The sequence below is a fragment of the Rhynchophorus ferrugineus genome, unplaced genomic scaffold, assembly GCF_030347505.1.
Source record: "Rhynchophorus ferrugineus isolate W39M unplaced genomic scaffold, kcgeb_rfMv2 rfM4, whole genome shotgun sequence".
Taxonomy (NCBI): domain Eukaryota; kingdom Metazoa; phylum Arthropoda; class Insecta; order Coleoptera; family Curculionidae; genus Rhynchophorus; species Rhynchophorus ferrugineus.
The window spans coordinates 22,906,918-22,926,979 of NW_027472583.1; the positions used below are offsets into that span (position 1 = coordinate 22,906,918).

The window sequence follows — 20,062 nt, forward strand, 5'->3', positions numbered from 1 at the left end:
TTTCAAATGTATTGAATACGCAATAATATAACGGAAGATATAATATTTTTGGGCCATATTAATCAGACATCTAATCTACCAAGTAAATTATATAAATTGTAAATAAACTTTTTTTATATTTACCGAGTTAAAATTGAAATCACTCATTAGCATGGTTTCCTGAAAACTTAATTTATATATTGCAATTCAGTTACAGTCTTTGCCAATCCGCTTGTTGGGATATTTTCCATCAGTGTAATATGGAATGATACACAATCAATAACACAAACTGATGGTTCCTTCTAGTTCCTTAAGAGCTGATTCTTAAAGCAGAATAAAAACATATTATGGTTCATTTCTCCAAGGCAGTTCCCTTTGAACTTTGAACAGAAAAATATTAACGCCAGTAATACGCCAGTAATAAAATCAATCCTGTTTCCATCATGAAGAACAATATACTAAAGAAACCTAATCAACTTTCATTCGAACATTTACCGTTATCCGTCAAATTTTATTACCTTTATGTTGCCATACACAAATTAAAATATCAAGTGTTCCTTGATATGATTATATGCTTTGAAAAATTGTAACTTTCTTAAAAGCAATATCTGGAAGCTCATTCGTGGCTTATCTTAACAACATTTAGATCCTTTGTTTCCCAACATTATATAAAGGGATGTTCAAATCTCTCAAGGAACTGCATATTTCTAAGATTTCTATGGATAGTTTTCAAATTAGCAGTTTCCTCTGAAATAATTGTATTGAATTATGTTTATATTGAAAAACATTGTCTTTATGCATTCCATTGTAGCGACCTTGAGGTATGTCGTATTTTACATCGTGGAATAACGGTCTACAAAATACCATATACAGGTATACAGAAATATAATACCAGATGTTGAACACGGGCGGGGTGCCAGCAGCGCCAACTAGAACCCGATAACGAATAGCTGGTAACCTCGAGAGATTTTCTGGGATGTTATTGAAGGGTATTTCCATTCATTCAGTGCTCGATTATCGCTTGCTTTAGACGTGCCACCATCGACTGCCCAAACCTCGTCAACAGGTAACTCCGCTGCCATCCGTTTTATCATTTGTATTTTTATATTTTATATTACTTCAATAAATAACGGTCACATAATGTAAGCACCACTGTTTCATTTCCTTCAATTTTACCTCCATTCACCGAGCCATAAAATTTACCCTAAACCATAAATGTTATCTCTATATGAGGTTTTATATCGGTGAATACCAGATCATATTGTTTTTCATTTTTAGAGATATTTTAATCATAGTGCGTATACTAACATTCAATACAGATGTAACAATACACGCTAAAAATATTTCTAATGAAAGCCGCAGGAACTTAGTATTTAACAATTCCGTTGGTTACTTCTTTAACGTATTTTACTGACAAGAAGGCTTCACTATCTCGTTACTGTTCGAAGTAATGTACAGATGAGGTCTCTGTAGTAATCTATTTCTGCCTTCGGCATTTTTAATCAGAGAAACAATAAGCAGCGATTTGCAATTAATTAAAGAAAGCAGGATGCCAAAACAACGTTTGCCGATTTATAACCTGTAATTATTATCACTAATATGTTTAAGATTTTTGCAGACATCTGACAACCGACATTTGTAGGCCGATTTGGTTACATGTTCGAACATATCTTGATGGCGTTGAGTTTTAAAAACTAAAATCTGTTAATTTACTTGAAAAAACTGATTTATTTTACGGAAAAAGAGGTGAACTTTAGGTTCAACAAAGAACTGCTTCAAGTCTATAATATAAACAAGTTATCACGATGGCTACATTTGCTGATGATACTGCGATTATAGCTGTCGGAATAGTGAAGAAGCCACACGAAAATTACAACAGGCAAGTGACAATATAAATAATTGGACACAAGCTTGGAAAATAAGAATTAATGAAAGTAAATCTATACATGTGCAGTTCACCTATAAACATACCGTACAAGCACCAATAACATTAAATAACACTATCATTCCATATAGCAACAACGCTAAATATCTCGGAATGATCGATGCAAAACTTCGCTGGAAGAAACATATAAAGAAGAAAAGAAAAGAACTGGAATTGAAATATAGGAAAATGTACTGGCTAATTGGAAAAAAATCACAATTATCAGTACATAATAAATTGCTATTATATAAGCAAATATTGAAACCTATATGGACATACGGAGTTCAATAATGGGTATGTTCTGCAAAGAGTAACATTAATAAAAAACAAATTTTTCAGAACAAAGTCTTGAGAGGTATTGTGGACCCAAATACTATAGGACTGATTACCTACATTGAGACCTTCAGATACCCACAGTCAGTCAAGAAATCAAGAGAATTGGAAAGGGGGCATGAAGAAAGACTCCATTCTCATACTAATATTGAAATATTGCAACTTTCGGATAACACCAGAGCAGGACACAGACTCAAAAGAATGAAACCATCTGATCTTGTGTAGTGAGGTGCATATATTAAAAAATTCGACAGTGACATGTATAAACATTATTTCACCAGACACTGCGTTAGGGCCGATGGGTTCTCCTAGTTATATACCTAGATTTAAGTTATCATAAAGACAAATTGTAGGTTAGACGGAAACGACTAGTAACAATATATTAATTAAATAATATAAAAGAAAATATACACAAGTGAACCTTCTTTAATATAATTAATTAAAATAATTTTTGAACCTTAAATTACTTATCCTCTTAGACGCGAACACAGGAAAAATTGTTTGTATATAAATGATAATAAAACTACAAGCTCCTCATCCATCAGAGCTTACAATCTACATTTTCAAAATTTCTAGGATGGTCAAGGTGCAAATAGTCACTAAAATAGAAATCAAACTGGTGATTTTTGTTGATTTTTTTAGTTTGCTGTTACAAGTTGAGGTTAATTATTCAATTTATTCAACAGTAAATGCATTTCTGGGGACGCAATGTCGCCAGAAAGAATAAATTACGGAATTTTATGTAACCGTACGTTAACAAATTAACTTTCCATTTTTCAGAAATATTTTGTGGGAGAACCATGATTATGCTGACAATACTGTTGACCTCAGTAGTAATATATATATATATATATATATATATATATATATATATATATATATATATATATATATTATAATTATGCTACTTCTTGGTCCAGCAGTGTATCTTACAAATTCAACAATATCATTATACATTACGTATTTTTATTTTAATAAAAAGTTTCTTGAAAAAATAACACGTCAACTAGTGTTTTAACAACTTTTTATTGCAGCTGATCATTTCTCACACAATTTATATAAAATGCAAAACTTTTATTATGCGGTGAATACTAATTTTAAAATTAAAACAAAGCGAACAAACTTAAACAGTATTCTAATCGAACAGTAGTAATTTACCTATTTATGCATCACAGAATAAACAGAGAGGCAATTTGCAACAACTACGACATCGCATTTTCTAGCAATCTAAATCAAGTTGTAGTCATTTATTCGTAAAGAAATAATTTATGACATTGTTTAAAGAACTCCATTTTATTTATCAAGTATGTCAATTTTGTTCTTGATCTCATGGTCTAATTACCCTTTTTTCTATTGTGTTAGTAATTTATGAAGTGATGTCCTTATATTAATATGGTACTTTATTAATTAAACCCTAAAACAATCAAAGAACATTTTAGATTTTTAATAACATAAAGAATTAATAACAGATCAGTTTTTATTAAGTTTATTCATGATCATATCTGTTCATCACAAGCATCACATAAGAATAAGCTGCCTTCATAATCTGAAATGATAAAAAGGAAATCAGTGCTCTTCATAAATTAGTCATTTGTTCTTACAGCGACTGCGGTGTTAGTGGTCATTGGACTAAATGGTCCTATTGTTAAAACCATGGGAGTTTGTGCTCGTATCATCATTATTCCCAACTGACGTAGTGTGGATCTTTCTAAATTATACCAACGACTTTTATATATAGCATCTGATACCATAGAGCTCTAAAAAATAAATAAAATAATAAATGTGTGCACGAGGGTTCGTACATCGCTCCTAAACTCATAAAGCCAGTTCCTCGTTCCCCAAGCTAATTCGTGCTCCGAACTCGACTAAAAGACTTTATCCAAACTGATAAAACAAAAATCGAAACTCTTGTCGAAATATCCAACCTATTCGACAGATTTAGACCACCCTGACTTCTCCAAAATAGTGTTACTAGCATTCACAAAGGTTTGATTAACTAATGACTTATTTGGATAATTTTCATTGAAATTGTATTGATTTACGTCAAGTTGAAATTATGAACAGAATAGCCAAATTGTTAACTTACAATTTAAATTTTCGTCAAAATAAATATAAACTTAAATGGGGCAGAGCATGCACACAAAATGAATTGAAGTGTTCTTTATATATTTGTAAATTATAAATAAATATTTAACTAAAATTTGTATTGGTAATTAATTTAATGTTATATTTTATTAATTCCTTTAATTTTCTGAAATTTTCCGCTGTTATTGCTCAGATTATTGATTACCTAGGTCTTACTTACTTAACATACATTAAAATCACCCTATATATAAAGATTAAATCATACCTTCTGGCCTAGTCAGGTATAACTCGACAAGATGTTTAAAAGTAATATTTCTCATGAATTTAAAATTACATTCTGAAACAGTCAAATAGCTGATTAATAAATTTAATTTAAACAAAATTATTATATTTTTTCAACAATAGAAAATGCATTACGATTTTGTTCACCAATAACGGTGTGCTTGGGATATATAACAATATAATATAAGTTACTAAAAAAAATCAAAATAGTTATGTTAATAGTTCATATAGGAACGTTCCAACTATGCTGTTAAAAAATCGTTCATACTTATCTAAATGCTGTTGCAGTTATAGTTATATAAGATTATGTTTATATTTTCTATCTTTTATTTGTTTATTAATCTATTATTATAATATTTCTGAAAATATATTATATTAAATAATATAACTGCAAAGGTTTTTTGGGTAACGAATAAACAAGTTGCTCTTGTACACGTAAAATATGTGCTAATATCTGCACAACCAAGTCTCGGCCAGTTAAATAAAATAAAATTGTCTATTAGATGATTACTTGTACTGTGGTCATTAGTTCGCTGAAAAAGCTTCTATTGAGAAAAATTGATACAATATATATTAATCGACATCTTTTACTACAATTTTCTACAACTCCCTTCCATCTTTATTGCAACATGGCGATACCGTGTCGAAAGAACGATATTGATTTAGTAGCTATTCAATCATAGATCCATTTTCCAATCTCTTTGGTCTTTTGAAAACGTGTGCCAGCCAAACTATGCTGCATCAACCTGAACAAGTTTTTTTTGTATTAATTACATCTTACATTAGGTATGCTTAGTTTAATTTTAGTTTGCAAATAAATGTATTACTACTGTTATGTTGTATTAATAAACAAGCAATGCTAATAAGGGAATAATACATCAGTATATATTTCCAAAAACCTGACAGAGCATTGTAATGTAAGCGGATAACTTTTAAGTCCATTTAACACTATTGTTGGTCTTTTTTGTACAATTCGTCGTTTAATATATTTAGATAACGTCGATTACTATATAGAGCAACAGTTTGATTATTAACAGCTCGTAATAAACTACATTTTGCTGACGCTAATATATGCACGGCATAGTTTTATAGGATGGATATCTGAATGTGTCTGATAAGCTTCAGCAGCCTTTCTATTTTCTACTGTTTCCAAAACTGAATAACACAATAACTCTAAAACTATTACTTTGCGTAGAAAAATATTAATTTTAAAACAAAACCATCGATTTTACTAGTTAGCTCTCCACTCCACAAACAACTCTCTGACCTGGCGCCTTTTTTATTCCCTTTTAGCGCCTACGTATACTTTCGAATAATTTCTTTCTTCTTCTTTTGTCATCGGGAACCTGATTTAGGTTTTGTTTTTTTTCCCAAAACCGGGTTTACACTTGCAACAGATCGCCAAAGCTGAAGATGACTTTGGTTGAAAGGTCGATCACCGCACGAGGGTCAAAAACCTTTAAAAAGTATTAAAAGCATATTGTGCATCATTTCTTGATGAATTTTATAAATGAGGCTGGGTGTCATTCAAAAAGATGTTAATGTTAAATATTATTTTTTGACTCGTTGATCCAAATCAGTTAACACCAGGACAGTTGCTATAAAGAAACGGAAATATAAAACTCGCCAACTTAACCAGTGCAGCATTTCGTCTAAAATATAACCCAGACATTTCGGAAGATGGCTGAAATTATCACGATCCAAAACCTAGAAAACCATTAAATGAAGTAAAAACCTATAGATAAGTCAGCTCACAACCATTTTAAATAATCCTATTGTAAAGAATAAAACCGATTATAGAGGAAAAAAAACCTAATATCAACTTGCCAGTTTGGGTTAATTAATAGACATTCTATAATTGGTCAGATTTATAGAATAAGGAATGACGTAGAAAAAGCCTACAAATATAAAAAGTATTTTCAGATATACTATTAGAAGTAGCACAAGTCTTAGATAAGGTTTGGCACAACGGCTAAATAAAAATAAAAATAAAATAAATAAAAATATTACGGAAACAACACACTAAACTTTTAAAATCTTATATCACACAGTGGGAATGTGTATAATGTAATAAAGGAAGGCCTAATCATAACGCAAATAATAATTAATTATACTATTATTCCATGCAACAACAACGCTATCTCGGAATGATTCCTAATATTAAACAAAAAACTTATTAAGCAAAAGACTAAGTTGGGACCAATTAGTCCTCCAAGATATATATCTAGATTTAAGCTAAAGACAAATTATAGGTTGGACAGCAACGACTAGTAACAATATAATAGTTAATTTAAAAATAAAAAACCAGATTGGGTAAGAAAGGTGTCTTCTGGGATGATCTTCAAGTTGGTCACTCGCCAGTGAGTAGTATTAATACTGAGGATGATGCTTCGAAGTCCACGTTAAACAGTAGGTCCACTTCAGATAAACCCTAGTTAGTAAAAATGAGACTAAAAAATATATTTAAAAAAAAATATGCAAAGTTTATAGTGAATCAACCATGCCTCTAGAGTAAGTATTAAGAAAATAAAATGTAAAATACTTTTATCACAAACATACAATGAATAATTGAAAAATAGTATGTTAGGGGTTACAGGGTTAAAGATTTCTTTTATATATTCTTGAATCATTAATAAAAATTTACTAAAGAAATGGACAGTAAAATACGCTGTAACGTTGAGAACTATCGCCTGAAAACGACTATCGACTGTTTAGTAATTCACTACTTAATATTAACTGTTTCAGTCGCTATTTTCGGTCTGACTGATTTCAATACTTCTTACTAGTGATTGTTTCAGTCGACCATATTCAGTCGCTATTTTCGGCCCGACTGATTTTAGTACTATTTACTATCGATTGAAAGTAATGTGCCGAATTTATGCTTACATATGTAATAAATATGGTATAGTTATATTTTTTGTAGTTTGCTTGCAAATAACAATATACTGTACATTAATATAGCAGCATTTTTCAAGAAACGGCAAGAAGAATAAAATTGTTAATAATAAATAGTAAAATAATTTTTACTGTTTGTATAACAATAGTAGGTAATAATTTTTGATTGAGTTTTTATTGTTTATATTTAACGTATTTCTCAAAATCTTGAAAACAAAATTTAGATTCGAAAGGCTCTAGAAATTCGAACATCGATTCGAAAGGATTCGAAGAAGTTTTTACAGTCGCATATGTTAAATTTCGTAAAGAAAATATTAACGGTAAAGGGGTGATAAACTATATTCAATATTTATACTAAATAAAATCTCTTCTTTAACATTCGGTCATTTATTTTCATACCTAATAAAAAATATAAGAAAATAATTATCGTCGCGATACTTTTTGCTTAAGACTTATTTCATCAGCAGATAAAACAGATAAATATTTTTATAATCTATTTTTAATACTTTATAGCTTTTCTGTAGAATAATGTGTTCAGCGAAATATTTAAGGGTTTGCGAATATTTTAAAGTAGAATCCTCAATTTCTGCTATCTGCAATTAGATATCATCAATAAAAAACTTTCAATTTTAGAAATGCGGTATGCATGCGATATAGCACGATATGCGGGAAATCCATATTTTTAGATCCTAGATTAAAAAATCAAGATTTGGTATCACAAATAATGTTAAGGCGATAAAAAAAATTATCACAAAAGAGATATCTTCCATTCTAAATTGAAAAATCCGCAAGTCAAAATTCTTATTGGACGTTTAGAAAACCCATTGGATTTTTAGCAAGCTCATGAAATTATTTTGCCTACATAATATCAGTTACATTTAAAAGATTATATTAAATTTCAAAATTTGGACAAATAATTAACGATCCAGCAATCAAAACATGATTATATTTTTGAATAGTAACAAGTGGGGCAAAAGTACCGCTACCATTTTGATTGCTCTCATCTTAGTTATGTGACGTTTAGCTCAGTTTCACTTTAACCATTGTGTTGTGTAGACGTCAAAATTTTATTATAGTTAAATATACACCACAAGAACGAGCACAATAATCGTTCCATTATTGCCACTCAGCGGAAATTGCGTCAAAAATATCATAATTATCCAGTGCCTATTTTCGACAGTACGGTACGACAGCAGACGTCCGTAACGCTGAAAATGTCGCTCTGGTGCTCGATGGTGTTGCAGAGTCTCCAGAAATATCAATTCGAAGTCGTGGTTTCCAGTTAAACATTTCTGCACGCAGTTTAAGGCGACTTTTGAAAACCGATTTGAAAATATTCCAGTACAGTAATGCAATCTTAAAGATGTCTTGTGAAATTGAAGATTTTTTGTCTAAATTGATAATGAGCGATGAAGCCCATTTTCATCGCAGTGGCCGCGTCAATAAACAGAACAGTACGTTTTGAGAAACACAGAATCCTCAATTAATTCATGAAACATTATTGCATCCACTAAAAACAACTGTATGGTATGGTATTCATGCTGGAAACATCATTGGTCCCTTTTTTCTAAAAATAACCAAGTTGCTGCAGTCAGTGTTACAGCTGAACGGTAACAAGACATGATTTAAAATTTTCCTGTGACTGAAATAGAAGAAGAAGGACTAGAAGAAATATAGTTTCAGCAAGATAGAGTCACAGCACACACAGCTCATTCAACAATTCAATTAATGAATGACATTTTTATACGAAGACTAATTTTGCGAAGTGACGATATAGCATGCTTTTTAGCAACATTTTCTTATGGGGTTTAAAAAAATCAAAAGTTTATGTGAATAAACCCCAAACGATTCAACATCTTAACGACAATATTCGTCACGAAATTGAAGAAATTCAGTCTCAGATGTTGCAGGATATCATGAAAAATGCCTTAAAAAGAGCCGAGAGTTGCATAGTCAATCGCATAACGAAAAAACTTCAATAACAACCTAAAGAAATGTAAAGACCAAGTAAACTTTTTATGAAAACCAAACTTACTTATCTTTTCTTTGAACAAAGTTATAGGCAATCAAAATGGTAACGGGACTTTTGCCCCACATTGTAATTTACAAATATTTCCGTTCAATAATAAGTGAAACTTTTACTTTATTTAAAAAGGGTCTAGTAGTTATTATGCGATAATTTTTAGTTATGTGATGGATTAGTTTTTTCTATGATTAGGTAGTTTTTGAGTTTCTATTTAGTATTTATGGTTATTGTATTCTTTTAGTGTTAGACTTTGTTTAAGTTCTATTATTTTACCTATCTTTTTTTGTTTTATCTATATTTATATATTTATTATAGTATATTATTTAAAAATAGCAATTAACATATTATTAAAGTACAATAAAATATTTGGATATCATCATTCCATTCCTTTTTACGGATCCACATAACATTCAAATGTAAAAATAATTCTACTTCATTTAAAATGAAACTATTTATTGCAACGTAGTATTGAGCAATTATTTCTTTCGTTTTCTTTTATAAAATTAGTACGAGAAGGAATATGTACCTCATCGTCTCACTTATAGTACGGCTCGAAAAAATAAACACATTCGTTGATTTAATGTTGGCATATGAAATTGATTTTAAACTGATACAAGCAGTTATTTCCACTTTTCCTTCTTCACAATTTATACAAGAAGGAATTCGTACATCTTCGTCTGATATCACGAATGTAAAAACAGTCGAATCGTGCATTTGACTGAAAATAGTAATTAACAAAAGAAAAATTAAAATAAGAAAAATAAACATCAAGTCACCTGTTCTTTCAGCTCGGTAGCTGTCCATGCCAGTGCAAATATTTCTGCTGTAATAGTTATACTATGTACAACCGGAAACAATAAATCTATCAAAGATTCTATCTGAAAACAAAAATAAAATGCTAATAAATCTGTGTATATATAAAATTTTTATTTTTTTTTTTAATTTGACGTTGAAATTGTCAATAAACTTTAAAAATAAGAAATGCTGCAATCGCAAACTGCGATAGTAATGTGAGATTCAACGATGAATCGTTTAAAATACACTATACACTTTTCAGACCCGTATCTAGACATTCATGTTTACGAAATAATAAAACAATAATAATTTTCATAATTCTTCTTATTTCAACTATGAATTAATATTGACAGTGCTCATATTCAGAAGTTCCACAGGGAATCCAGTCATTAAAATACCATAATTCACTAATATCGTAGAAACCCGTTGCATCATATTAATTTCACATAAAAATGGCATGAAAATTTCCTATAAATTCATCAATTAAATACCTTATATAGTAAACTGCGATAATAACATGAGCTTTAAGGAGATGTGTCATATTTACACTTTTTCTCTACACTTTTTATACCCGGATATAACCAATTAATCGATAATGACGTTTCTATATAATACTAGCTGACCCGACAGACTTCGTCCTGTCAAAAAGATTTGTAATGTGGCAGTTTTTGTGCCTACGTATTTTAAAAAATTCTCCTGAACAGAACCATCACCCTGGTGATAGGGCGTTGTGAATAAAAAATAATTAAATAAAACATATATAAGGATTGAAAAGTAAGTAATCGCTTTATTGTTAATCATGTGAATCATAATTATTATTATTATTATCATTATATTGCTTTGGGGTATACGATGTTTTTTGTTTGATTACCTGGCGCATAGATAAACAAATCTGATGGTTTTCCAACACGGGAACAGGCAACATACAATTGACCATGTGAGAAACATGGGTTTTCTAGATTAATACCACAAACACTTAATGATTGCCACTGGGACTTGTTTATAGTCATAGCAAAAGCAAGCCGTCAACATGTCTATAGGAAATTTGCCATTACCAATGTCAATGAGTTGTTTAGAGAATATGTTTCCAGATTGGTCATTTTGCAACTCGACACGCATATTCTTGCTTAAATGAAGTACTTTAACATGTTTCCACAAATTGGAGGACTTTAGACATGCATTGAGTTCATCAGCTGGCGTTGATCGTGGAATCACTGGCAATGTTTGACGAAAATCTCCTGCTAATAAAATCATTGCACCACCAAATCGGTTATTATTGCTACGTAGATCTTTTAAGGTTCTGTCTAAAGCCTCCAAAGATTTTTTATGTGCCATCGTGCATTCATCCCAAACAATCAATTTACATTGCTGCAAAACCTTTGCCATTGCAGAGTTCTTCGAAACGTTGCAGGTTGGAGTTTCATTGCTTTGCATATTTAATGGCAATTTTAGTGCTGAATGGGCTGTTCGACCACCTTCAAGCAAAGTTGCTGCGATTCCCGACGAAGCGAGTGCAAGTGCAATTTTATTTTGTGAGCGAATTGTTGCTAATATTAATGAAATAAAAAAAGTTTTTCCTGTACCACCAGGTGCATCTAAGAAATAAATCCCTCCAGTTTCATCATTTGTTACTTTCATAAGAGTTTCAAATACATACTTCTGTTGTTCATTTAACAGTGGAAGATTTGTTTGAATTTATTCTTTCAAAGCGTTGAGATCATACAGTCTTTCTCGATGCAACTCTTGGTTAAAAGCGTCATGCATTGGACGATTGGGCGCGGTCAGGCCTAATTGAATTAATAGTTTGTTTGACATTATCAAGCACATGTCCTCAATTGAAATCAATGCTTCATTGTAAATTTCTTCACTGATTTGTATATTTGGATTTCCCATTCTATTCCGTATTTGATACAAAATATCATCACACATATAATCTTTGTACTTCATCCACAAATCAATTGGGTTTGATGGGAAGCATGTAGATATGATTATAGAAAACAATGTTCGTATTTGATGAGTGTGTGATGATATTACAGCATCATTGAGAGTTTGATCCCAATGAGCGTCATTTTCAAGCAATTGCAAACGTTGACAGGCTTCTCTGTAGGATCCACACAATTCACCATCAACAGTTCGTAACTGTTGGAATGATGTTGGGCCACGTACATTGACTAATAGCAGTCGTAAATAAAAACATTCATCATTGCTTGGATGTACTGAATAAATCCGGCCAATCGCATCGGTGGAATATACATCTGTATATCCTGGAACTGGTTTTCCTTGTTTCCGTCGTATAAATCTCCTTGAGGATTGATTCCAGGTATAATATTTTGGCATTTCAGAATATAGCAATGTTTGTGCGAAATCATCGTTTTGGCATGTCTCAAAAAAACTGGTTAATGTAGTAGATGGTGGCTGAGCAGCTCTTTGTACTGCGTTCTGTGCTGTAAAATACACTCTTTGTCCATTTTCTAAATGCACAGCTAAGTGAACAACAGAAGGGTGTCTCTCATGAATAGGAAAAGAAAATATTCGCCAAACTGCTTCATTACTACTGACATAGCGGCCCATTTGATATTGGGTAACTTCATCATTAGAATTCTCTGCACCAATTCCAATCACAGCCATATCACTCCCTTTGGTTACATATTTGCAAATGTATTTAATCGATTTCACTGAATGGCAAGATTCAACGTTGATGTGTGCTTTGAATGTCTTTGATAAAATGGGTGAATATGGAACAATCCAACGATTATCTATTTCAATATCTTGTTAATTTAATTTGACAATTGTTGATTTTCCATTGTCTGCTGTCGATCTGCGACGATACAATGGATAACCGTCATTACCAGTAATTGTTTCCGATATTAATGTCCGTGGATATCGTTTTGAACATTTACCATCCATCATACACGGTGAATTTTGATTAAGAGTTCCACAGGGACCATGTATCATGTTTTTGATAACTACCTCATGCAATCCAGGATCTACTTGTACATTAGGGATTTCAGCTGATATCACTGCATCAACTTCATTTGGCCTTATCTTTTCAACCAACCAAATCAAAATGTGTGCATGTGGCAATCCTCGTTTCTGCCACTCCACAGAATACATCCAGCAGCGTGTCTCACCAAACACATTATGTTTTACGATGAAATTCATTAAAGATTTCAACTTTTGTCTAAAGACTCTGGCTGTAATATCATGACGATCAATGGATGATTTCCCAGGTAATAACTCCTGCTTAATTTCTATCCATTGCGGATTGAATGTAAATGTGATGAACAAATCTGCTGTACCATAATGACGAACATACGACATGGCATCTTGAGCATATTCGTGCATATGCCGAGGGCTTCCACATTCTGTGCATTTCCATCAGTATTAATCGCATCTCGAAGGTGAATATACTCTTCAGATCGGAGTTTGGTTTGATTCAACCTGATGAATGTTAATCTCTCCGTTTCAATTTTAACATACATGTCATCAACATATTTGTGATATAATCGCCGACATTTCAATATGTGATTATCTGCATTTTCCCGAATCATTAGGCGGTATGAATAATAGTTCATTGAACTGACTTTTTTGTTGGTTTCAGAACCTGTAAACAGATTTTGTTTTAATAACATTCAAATATAAAATTAAAATACATAATATAGTGACTGAGATATTATCGCCATAGCTAAACTAATATTTTAGTTACCTGTAATGGGATTTATCATTTTTATTGATAAATCGTAGCCATCTTCACCTTGCCAAAATATAATGGGATATTGCAGTGCATCATATGAGCGGTGTGTTTCCTTTATAGGTTGTAATTGAAAATTCCGACGATGTAAAACAATATCACGGGATTCCAAGTTTTCTCCAACTACAACGATAGCAACTTCATCAATAGTTGGTGCATTAAAACGTCTTGTATGTTGACCTGCAGGTGTTTTATCAGCTCTGATTACAATTTTGTGATTATCGGATGGCATCAGATCCAGGGCAGTTTTAAACAATATAATCAATTGATTGTGTTGATGAAATAAAGTTTGTAATTGTTCTACAATAGACCTTTTTACTAAATTGTTATGTGCACAACGCAGATCAATTTCTTGTGGTGAATTGCCCATAAAATAAATTTGCAGGAATTTGTTGTCGCTATCTGACACTGGTAACAGTGAACCTGCTCTGTGATATATTTGCCCTTGTATCTGTAAATAAAAAAAATATTATGGTGTGGTATAAATTAATGGATTGTCAATGATCAAACTTAAATAATATTTGATCTTAAAAAGTATATATTTAGTTTTAACTAATATCTATCAAATATAAAATATAATAAAAGTGTCACTGAAACTGAATCACCATATAATATGATGACTAAGTGATATATTTCGTAATGATTAAGAAATTGAAGATTAGTAACACATCTTAACTTTGGTGACAGAAAATTTTGTTCGCTAAAATAATTATGAGTAACTGCTATAATACATACCTTGAAAGTTGGCATAAAATTTTCCCGAACTGCATTTGTTGCCCCAAATGAAGTCATTTGAAAGCAATTGTTATATTGTTGAATATGTGTCAAAAAGTGTATAGAATCTGTTCCTATTCCTGAAACCAATGAGTACAATGGTTCTGGTGGTGGATCCAATTGTATCAATTTCACTTTACCATTTGCGCAACACAATCCATTGGCATCGTTTTTGTATTTTAATGCCTTACAGTGTGAGCAAACCAAGTTCATAGAACCAATAACAACACATTGGTAGTTACTGTAGTCAATTGACACATCGTAACTGAAAACAGCTGGATTCAACTTGCGCGATTATTAGTTGAATGTCGCGCTCGCGCTTCACGCGTTTGTGATATCCGAATTCTTTCACGTTCATTTCCGTCGTCACGTTCTTGTGCAGTACGATTAGATCGGTAATTAGCTTGGTTTATAGCATTTCTGGTTCTTCTACCTAAATTGCTTCGTCTTATAGGAGGCATATCAAATATAAATTATTTTTTCACTAATCACGAACTAAACAAACACTAACTAACTAAACACTCTGCACAAAACACGATATACGAATTTGTTTCGTGTATCAGTTGACAATTCATCTGTCATCTGTCAAAAGTCATCTGTAACAGACAACTTTTTTTTTTAAATTTGATATGACTTGAACTCAAATCCTTTTAAGCCGTACGAATTGTTTTATTTATTTAAAATTTGAATTAAATTTTAAACAAATAAAAAATTTTAAATAAATAAAACAATTCGTACGGATTAAAAGGATTTGAGTTCAAGTCATATCAAATTTAAAAAAAAAAGTTGTCTGTTACAGATGACTTTTGACAGATGACAGATGAATTGTCAACTGATACACGAAACAAATTCAAACAAAAAGGGCTATTTTTAGGGTTTTTCCAGCAATAATTCTAATTTTTCTCGCCGTAAAAACCATCCCTGAACTTCAACGAACATTTTAAAAAAAGATTTGGCCAAATTGGTCCAGGCGTTGTTGAGTTATGCGCTTAGGAACATATTTTGCGATTCATTTTTATATATAATATAATAAAACAATCATAATTTCCATAGTTCTTATTATATCAATTATTAATTCTGACAACCTCGTAATATTCGGATGTTCCACAGGGAGTCCAGCTAATAAATTACAATTGTTCACAAATTTCATAGAAATTATTTGCAACATATTAATTCCAGTTTCACTCATTATATACGTTATTTTGTTATTCTAACTAAAATTATATGACAAATATACACTAAAAAAACTCTTAAAATATAGGTTTAACATCATAACATCTTTAAAAAATGGGTTTATTTTAAACCAAAACAATTAAGTATCATTCACTGTGTGTATACTGAACGGTGTCTAAAATAAATAATACTTACTGTCAGTATTTGAAATATAATAGATGCAACATTCACTGAATTCAAAACATACTCCAACAACAAGATATATTTAACAGAATCATTCAACTTTTCTGAATATCTAAAACAAGACAATTATTTAAGACAAAACAACATTAGTTAAAGTATAACCTTAGTGACAGTAGAACTTACACGTTAATATTTTACTGTATATTCTCTTACCTGATTAAAAACAAATGTTCCTGAATCAGTGACTTTATTAATGGGACACAATGCTGAGTCGACCCAAGCTGCTTAATTTTAAGTTGTAATATTTGAAAGTGAGTTTTAACAAACACTATAAGTGTAATGAGGACGATTTTGACGCATACTATAAATATCACGCTGTTATAGCAAAGAATCACGTATAACACACACAGATATGTTTGATAAGGAGCCTTATCAAAGGGTAGCCACAGGTAATACATAAAACTATTGATATCGATTTCTTTTCGAGATAATTTGACAAACCCAGCAACAGTGAAAGATGTTCCGGTAGCAAAAACTAGCGTCATCACCACCGAACATAACAATCGACAGTATGTGATCTGTCTTCGATAATGATTCTTGATAGAAAAATCATTGGATTTCCAAATATCGGTCTCGATTTTCTTAACGATACTAAATAAATCCGGTATTTTTTTGTTGTAGAAAATGAATATCTTCACCACCGCATCTAACACAGCATGTAGAACGGCAACGGCTTCACTGATTCTTCTCAAACTGTCGCGCTGCAAACACATTTTGATGGATTCAATCGATAAACCAATAAGTACTACAAAATACACGACTGGAACAGATTTACTATAAACTGTATACAACCAGTGTATAATTTTTGATTTTTTCTCATAGTGGTCGTCAAACTTCCAAAAACCTACGGCTATCATGTGCCATTTAGTTAGTTTAATCAACTGTTCATTATCCATGATGAACAAAGACTAACAAAGAATACACCTAGATGTAAGAGTTAAACTTGATATGTAATTATAGATAATTAAATTTACCATTTAATTACTGTATAGAAATTTTTTTTAAAAAGTTAGTTAACAAAGGGAACGAAGGTAATAAAGAAAAACTTTTTCCTTGTCAATTTACTGTAATAAATACTTAAAATTATATATCCAGTTATTTTATTATAACCTAAATATTTATAAATTATATTCAAATAGGTTTCCTATTGCCAGGCTATTAAAAAACGATTTAGTAAAATGTACTAATCAATTAATTTAATAACATAATATCTTTGACACTAAATTTCAACAGCATAACAACAAACAACTAAATTACTACGAAATATAAAATCTTGACAGCAAGGGATTTAATTTCAAAAAACTGGTAAACCCGACTTATAAGATACACATTTTATATTATTATAAATATAATTTTAATTATCTACCAACTTCAAAATAACAATAACGTTTCCTATCGATATGAAATATAAATTAGAATCATTTTGTTTATATTGGTAAAATGATTTATTCAAATAAGATAATTCAATTTAATATATAATACATTTAAGTGTATTCTTTATTTGGTACTAAATTAAAGCAACATCACGACAAACAACTAAATTACTACGAAATATAAATGTAGAACGTCTTGACGGCAATGGGATTTAATTATTAAAAACTGGAAAATCCGCTTGTAGATGATAAAATACATTTTCTATATTTACTGTAATATAATACTGTATTTATTGTTATATTTTTAATTTTTTTATATAGAAATAAGGTATAACGGAATAGTACTTAATTAATAAATAAGTTCGGTAGAATAGTTTTCAAATCAACTAAAATGTTAGTCGTAAGTTCAAATCCTGTCCAGGATATGGATATTTTGAATTAATTTTTGTTTGCAATTATTTATAAAGAAAAGTGTCCAACAAGAAACAACCGTCCCAGTCACGCCAACAAACAAGCTGGATAAGACCGATATTCATCTGATTGTCATAACAATTCAATTGAAAAGTCCCCGGCCTACCATAGTAAAGCACATTTTTTGTCAAAATTAGTTTTTTTTTATTCAACATAGTTCCCTTCAAGAGTGATACACTGATTATAGCGACCCTCCAACTTTTCGATACCATTTATGTAGTTCAATTTGTCCTTTGCTTCAAAATAGGCCTCAGTTTTGGCGATCACCTATTCATTCGACGAAAATTTCTTCCCACCGAGCATTCTTTTGAGAACAGGAAATAGTCGCTGGGGGCCAGATCCGGAGAATACGGTGGATGAGGAAGCAATTCGAAGCCCAATTCATGGATTTTTGAAACGGTGTCATTGTCTTGGTGAAGCAGCACTTTCTTTTTCTTCAAATGCGGCCGTTTCTCGGCGATTCGTCCTTCAAACGGTCCAATAACGCTATATAATGGTCGCTGTTGATGTTCTTTTTAAAGGTAGTTAATGAAAATTATTCCATGCGCATCCCAAAATACAGACGCCATAACCTGACCAGTCGACTGTTGCGTTTTCCTACGCTTTGGAGCGAGTTCATCGTGTGCAGTCCACTCGGATGATTGTCGATTGGACTTCGGAGTGAAATGATGGGGCCATATTTCATCAATTGTCACATATCGATGCAAAAACTCGGGTTTATTACGCTTAATCATCTTCAAACACTGCTCCGAATCATCAATCCGTCTTTGTTCTTGGTCAAAAGTGAGCTCGCACGGCACCCACTTTGCACAGAGCTTCCTCATACCCAAATATTGCTGAATGATATGATGTACACGTTCAGTTAATATTTTTAGAGTGTCCGCTATTTCATTCAGTTTCAATTTACGGTGATTCAGAATCATTTTGTGGATTTTTTAAATGTTTTCGTCGATAACAACCTCTGTTGGGGGTCCACTGCGTTCACCGTCTTCGGTGTTCATTTCACCACATCTAAACTTAGCCTACCAATCACTGATGGTTGATTTTCCTGTGGCAGTGTTTTTACTTCAACTGTTTTTTTTTCTTTCAAAAAGCAATATTTTATCAACACGCGAAATTCCTTTTTATCCATTTTTTTCACAATAACAAAGTTGCTTCACTCAAAATGCTATAATTCACATACTAATGATCCGACAGCTGTCAAATTTATACACGCATCTTTTGATAACTAAAACTTATGGATTTAATTCTAGTAGCGCCATTTATATGTCAGGCCGGGGACTTTTCAATTGACCTGTTATATATACTAGATTTTCATTTAATAAATAATATCAGTTTATTTTTAATAACTTTGAACTATAACAAATATATGATAATAAAAAGTGAATGGTGGGAGAAAAACCGAAGCCGCAAAAAATTCCACTAGAATTCTCTAGAATTATTTATTAATTATTTATGAACTAGAGCTAGTGTTAATATTTGGATTTTCACGTGCACATAAAATTTTCTGAATATATAAGAAAATTGATTCTATTTCTTTCATCATCATCATTCAAGTTAAATATAAATTATAAAAATGCCTATATAACACTAATAGAAAATAGTTTTTTAATAAATTGCGAACGAGTTTCTTCAAAAAATTGCTTTTGCAATTGTAAAAAAAGAACCAAATACAGTGATAAAAGACATTATGGTGATGAATAAATTCACAAAACGATGTATGGCACTCAAACTCACAGTTCAGCTGGACGCTGGACCTTAGGTCTCATTCATAACTATATTTATGATAATACATCGGCAATGTCAATTTCTTGGATAAACACATGTCTAATTTGCAATAATGATCTGTTTAAATATGTTAATAATGAATGAAAATAGAAATAATGATTTCCCTATAGAGGAGAAGGTACCAAGTAAGACAAAATCGTGTTTAAGGCTAGAATTTACCTTGAAAATTG

The 20,062-nt window shown here is 31.3% G+C and overlaps 1 protein-coding gene across 1 annotated transcript; it reads right to left on the reverse strand.

The window, feature by feature from the left end:
- Positions 1-3,273: 3,273 nt before the first annotated feature.
- LOC143195093 (odorant receptor 67c) lies at positions 3,274-17,151 on the reverse strand. Its single transcript, XM_076401951.1, has 5 exons — positions 16,414-17,151; positions 16,213-16,312; positions 10,301-10,402; positions 3,838-3,993; positions 3,274-3,782 (listed from the first exon to the last, which is right to left on the reverse strand). Exons 1-5 carry the CDS (start codon positions 17,115-17,117, stop codon positions 3,723-3,725), a joined length of 1,122 nt encoding a protein of 373 aa, XP_076258066.1. The 5' UTR covers positions 17,118-17,151; the 3' UTR covers positions 3,274-3,722.
- Positions 17,152-20,062: the final 2,911 nt, after the last annotated feature.

Excerpts from the sequence above, each read along its gene's own strand:
- LOC143195093 (XM_076401951.1), bottom strand. The coding sequence starts at position 17,117 with ATGATAGCCGTAGGTTTTTGGAAGTTTGACGACCACTATGAGAAAAAA. Across the intron at positions 16,313-16,413 it reads GAACATTTGTTTTTAATCAG|ATATTCAGAAAAGTTGAATG; the intron begins GTAAGAGAATAT and ends GTCTTGTTTTAG. Across the intron at positions 10,403-16,212 it reads TTATATTTCAAATACTGACA|ATAGAATCTTTGATAGATTT; the intron begins GTAAGTATTATT and ends TTTTGTTTTCAG.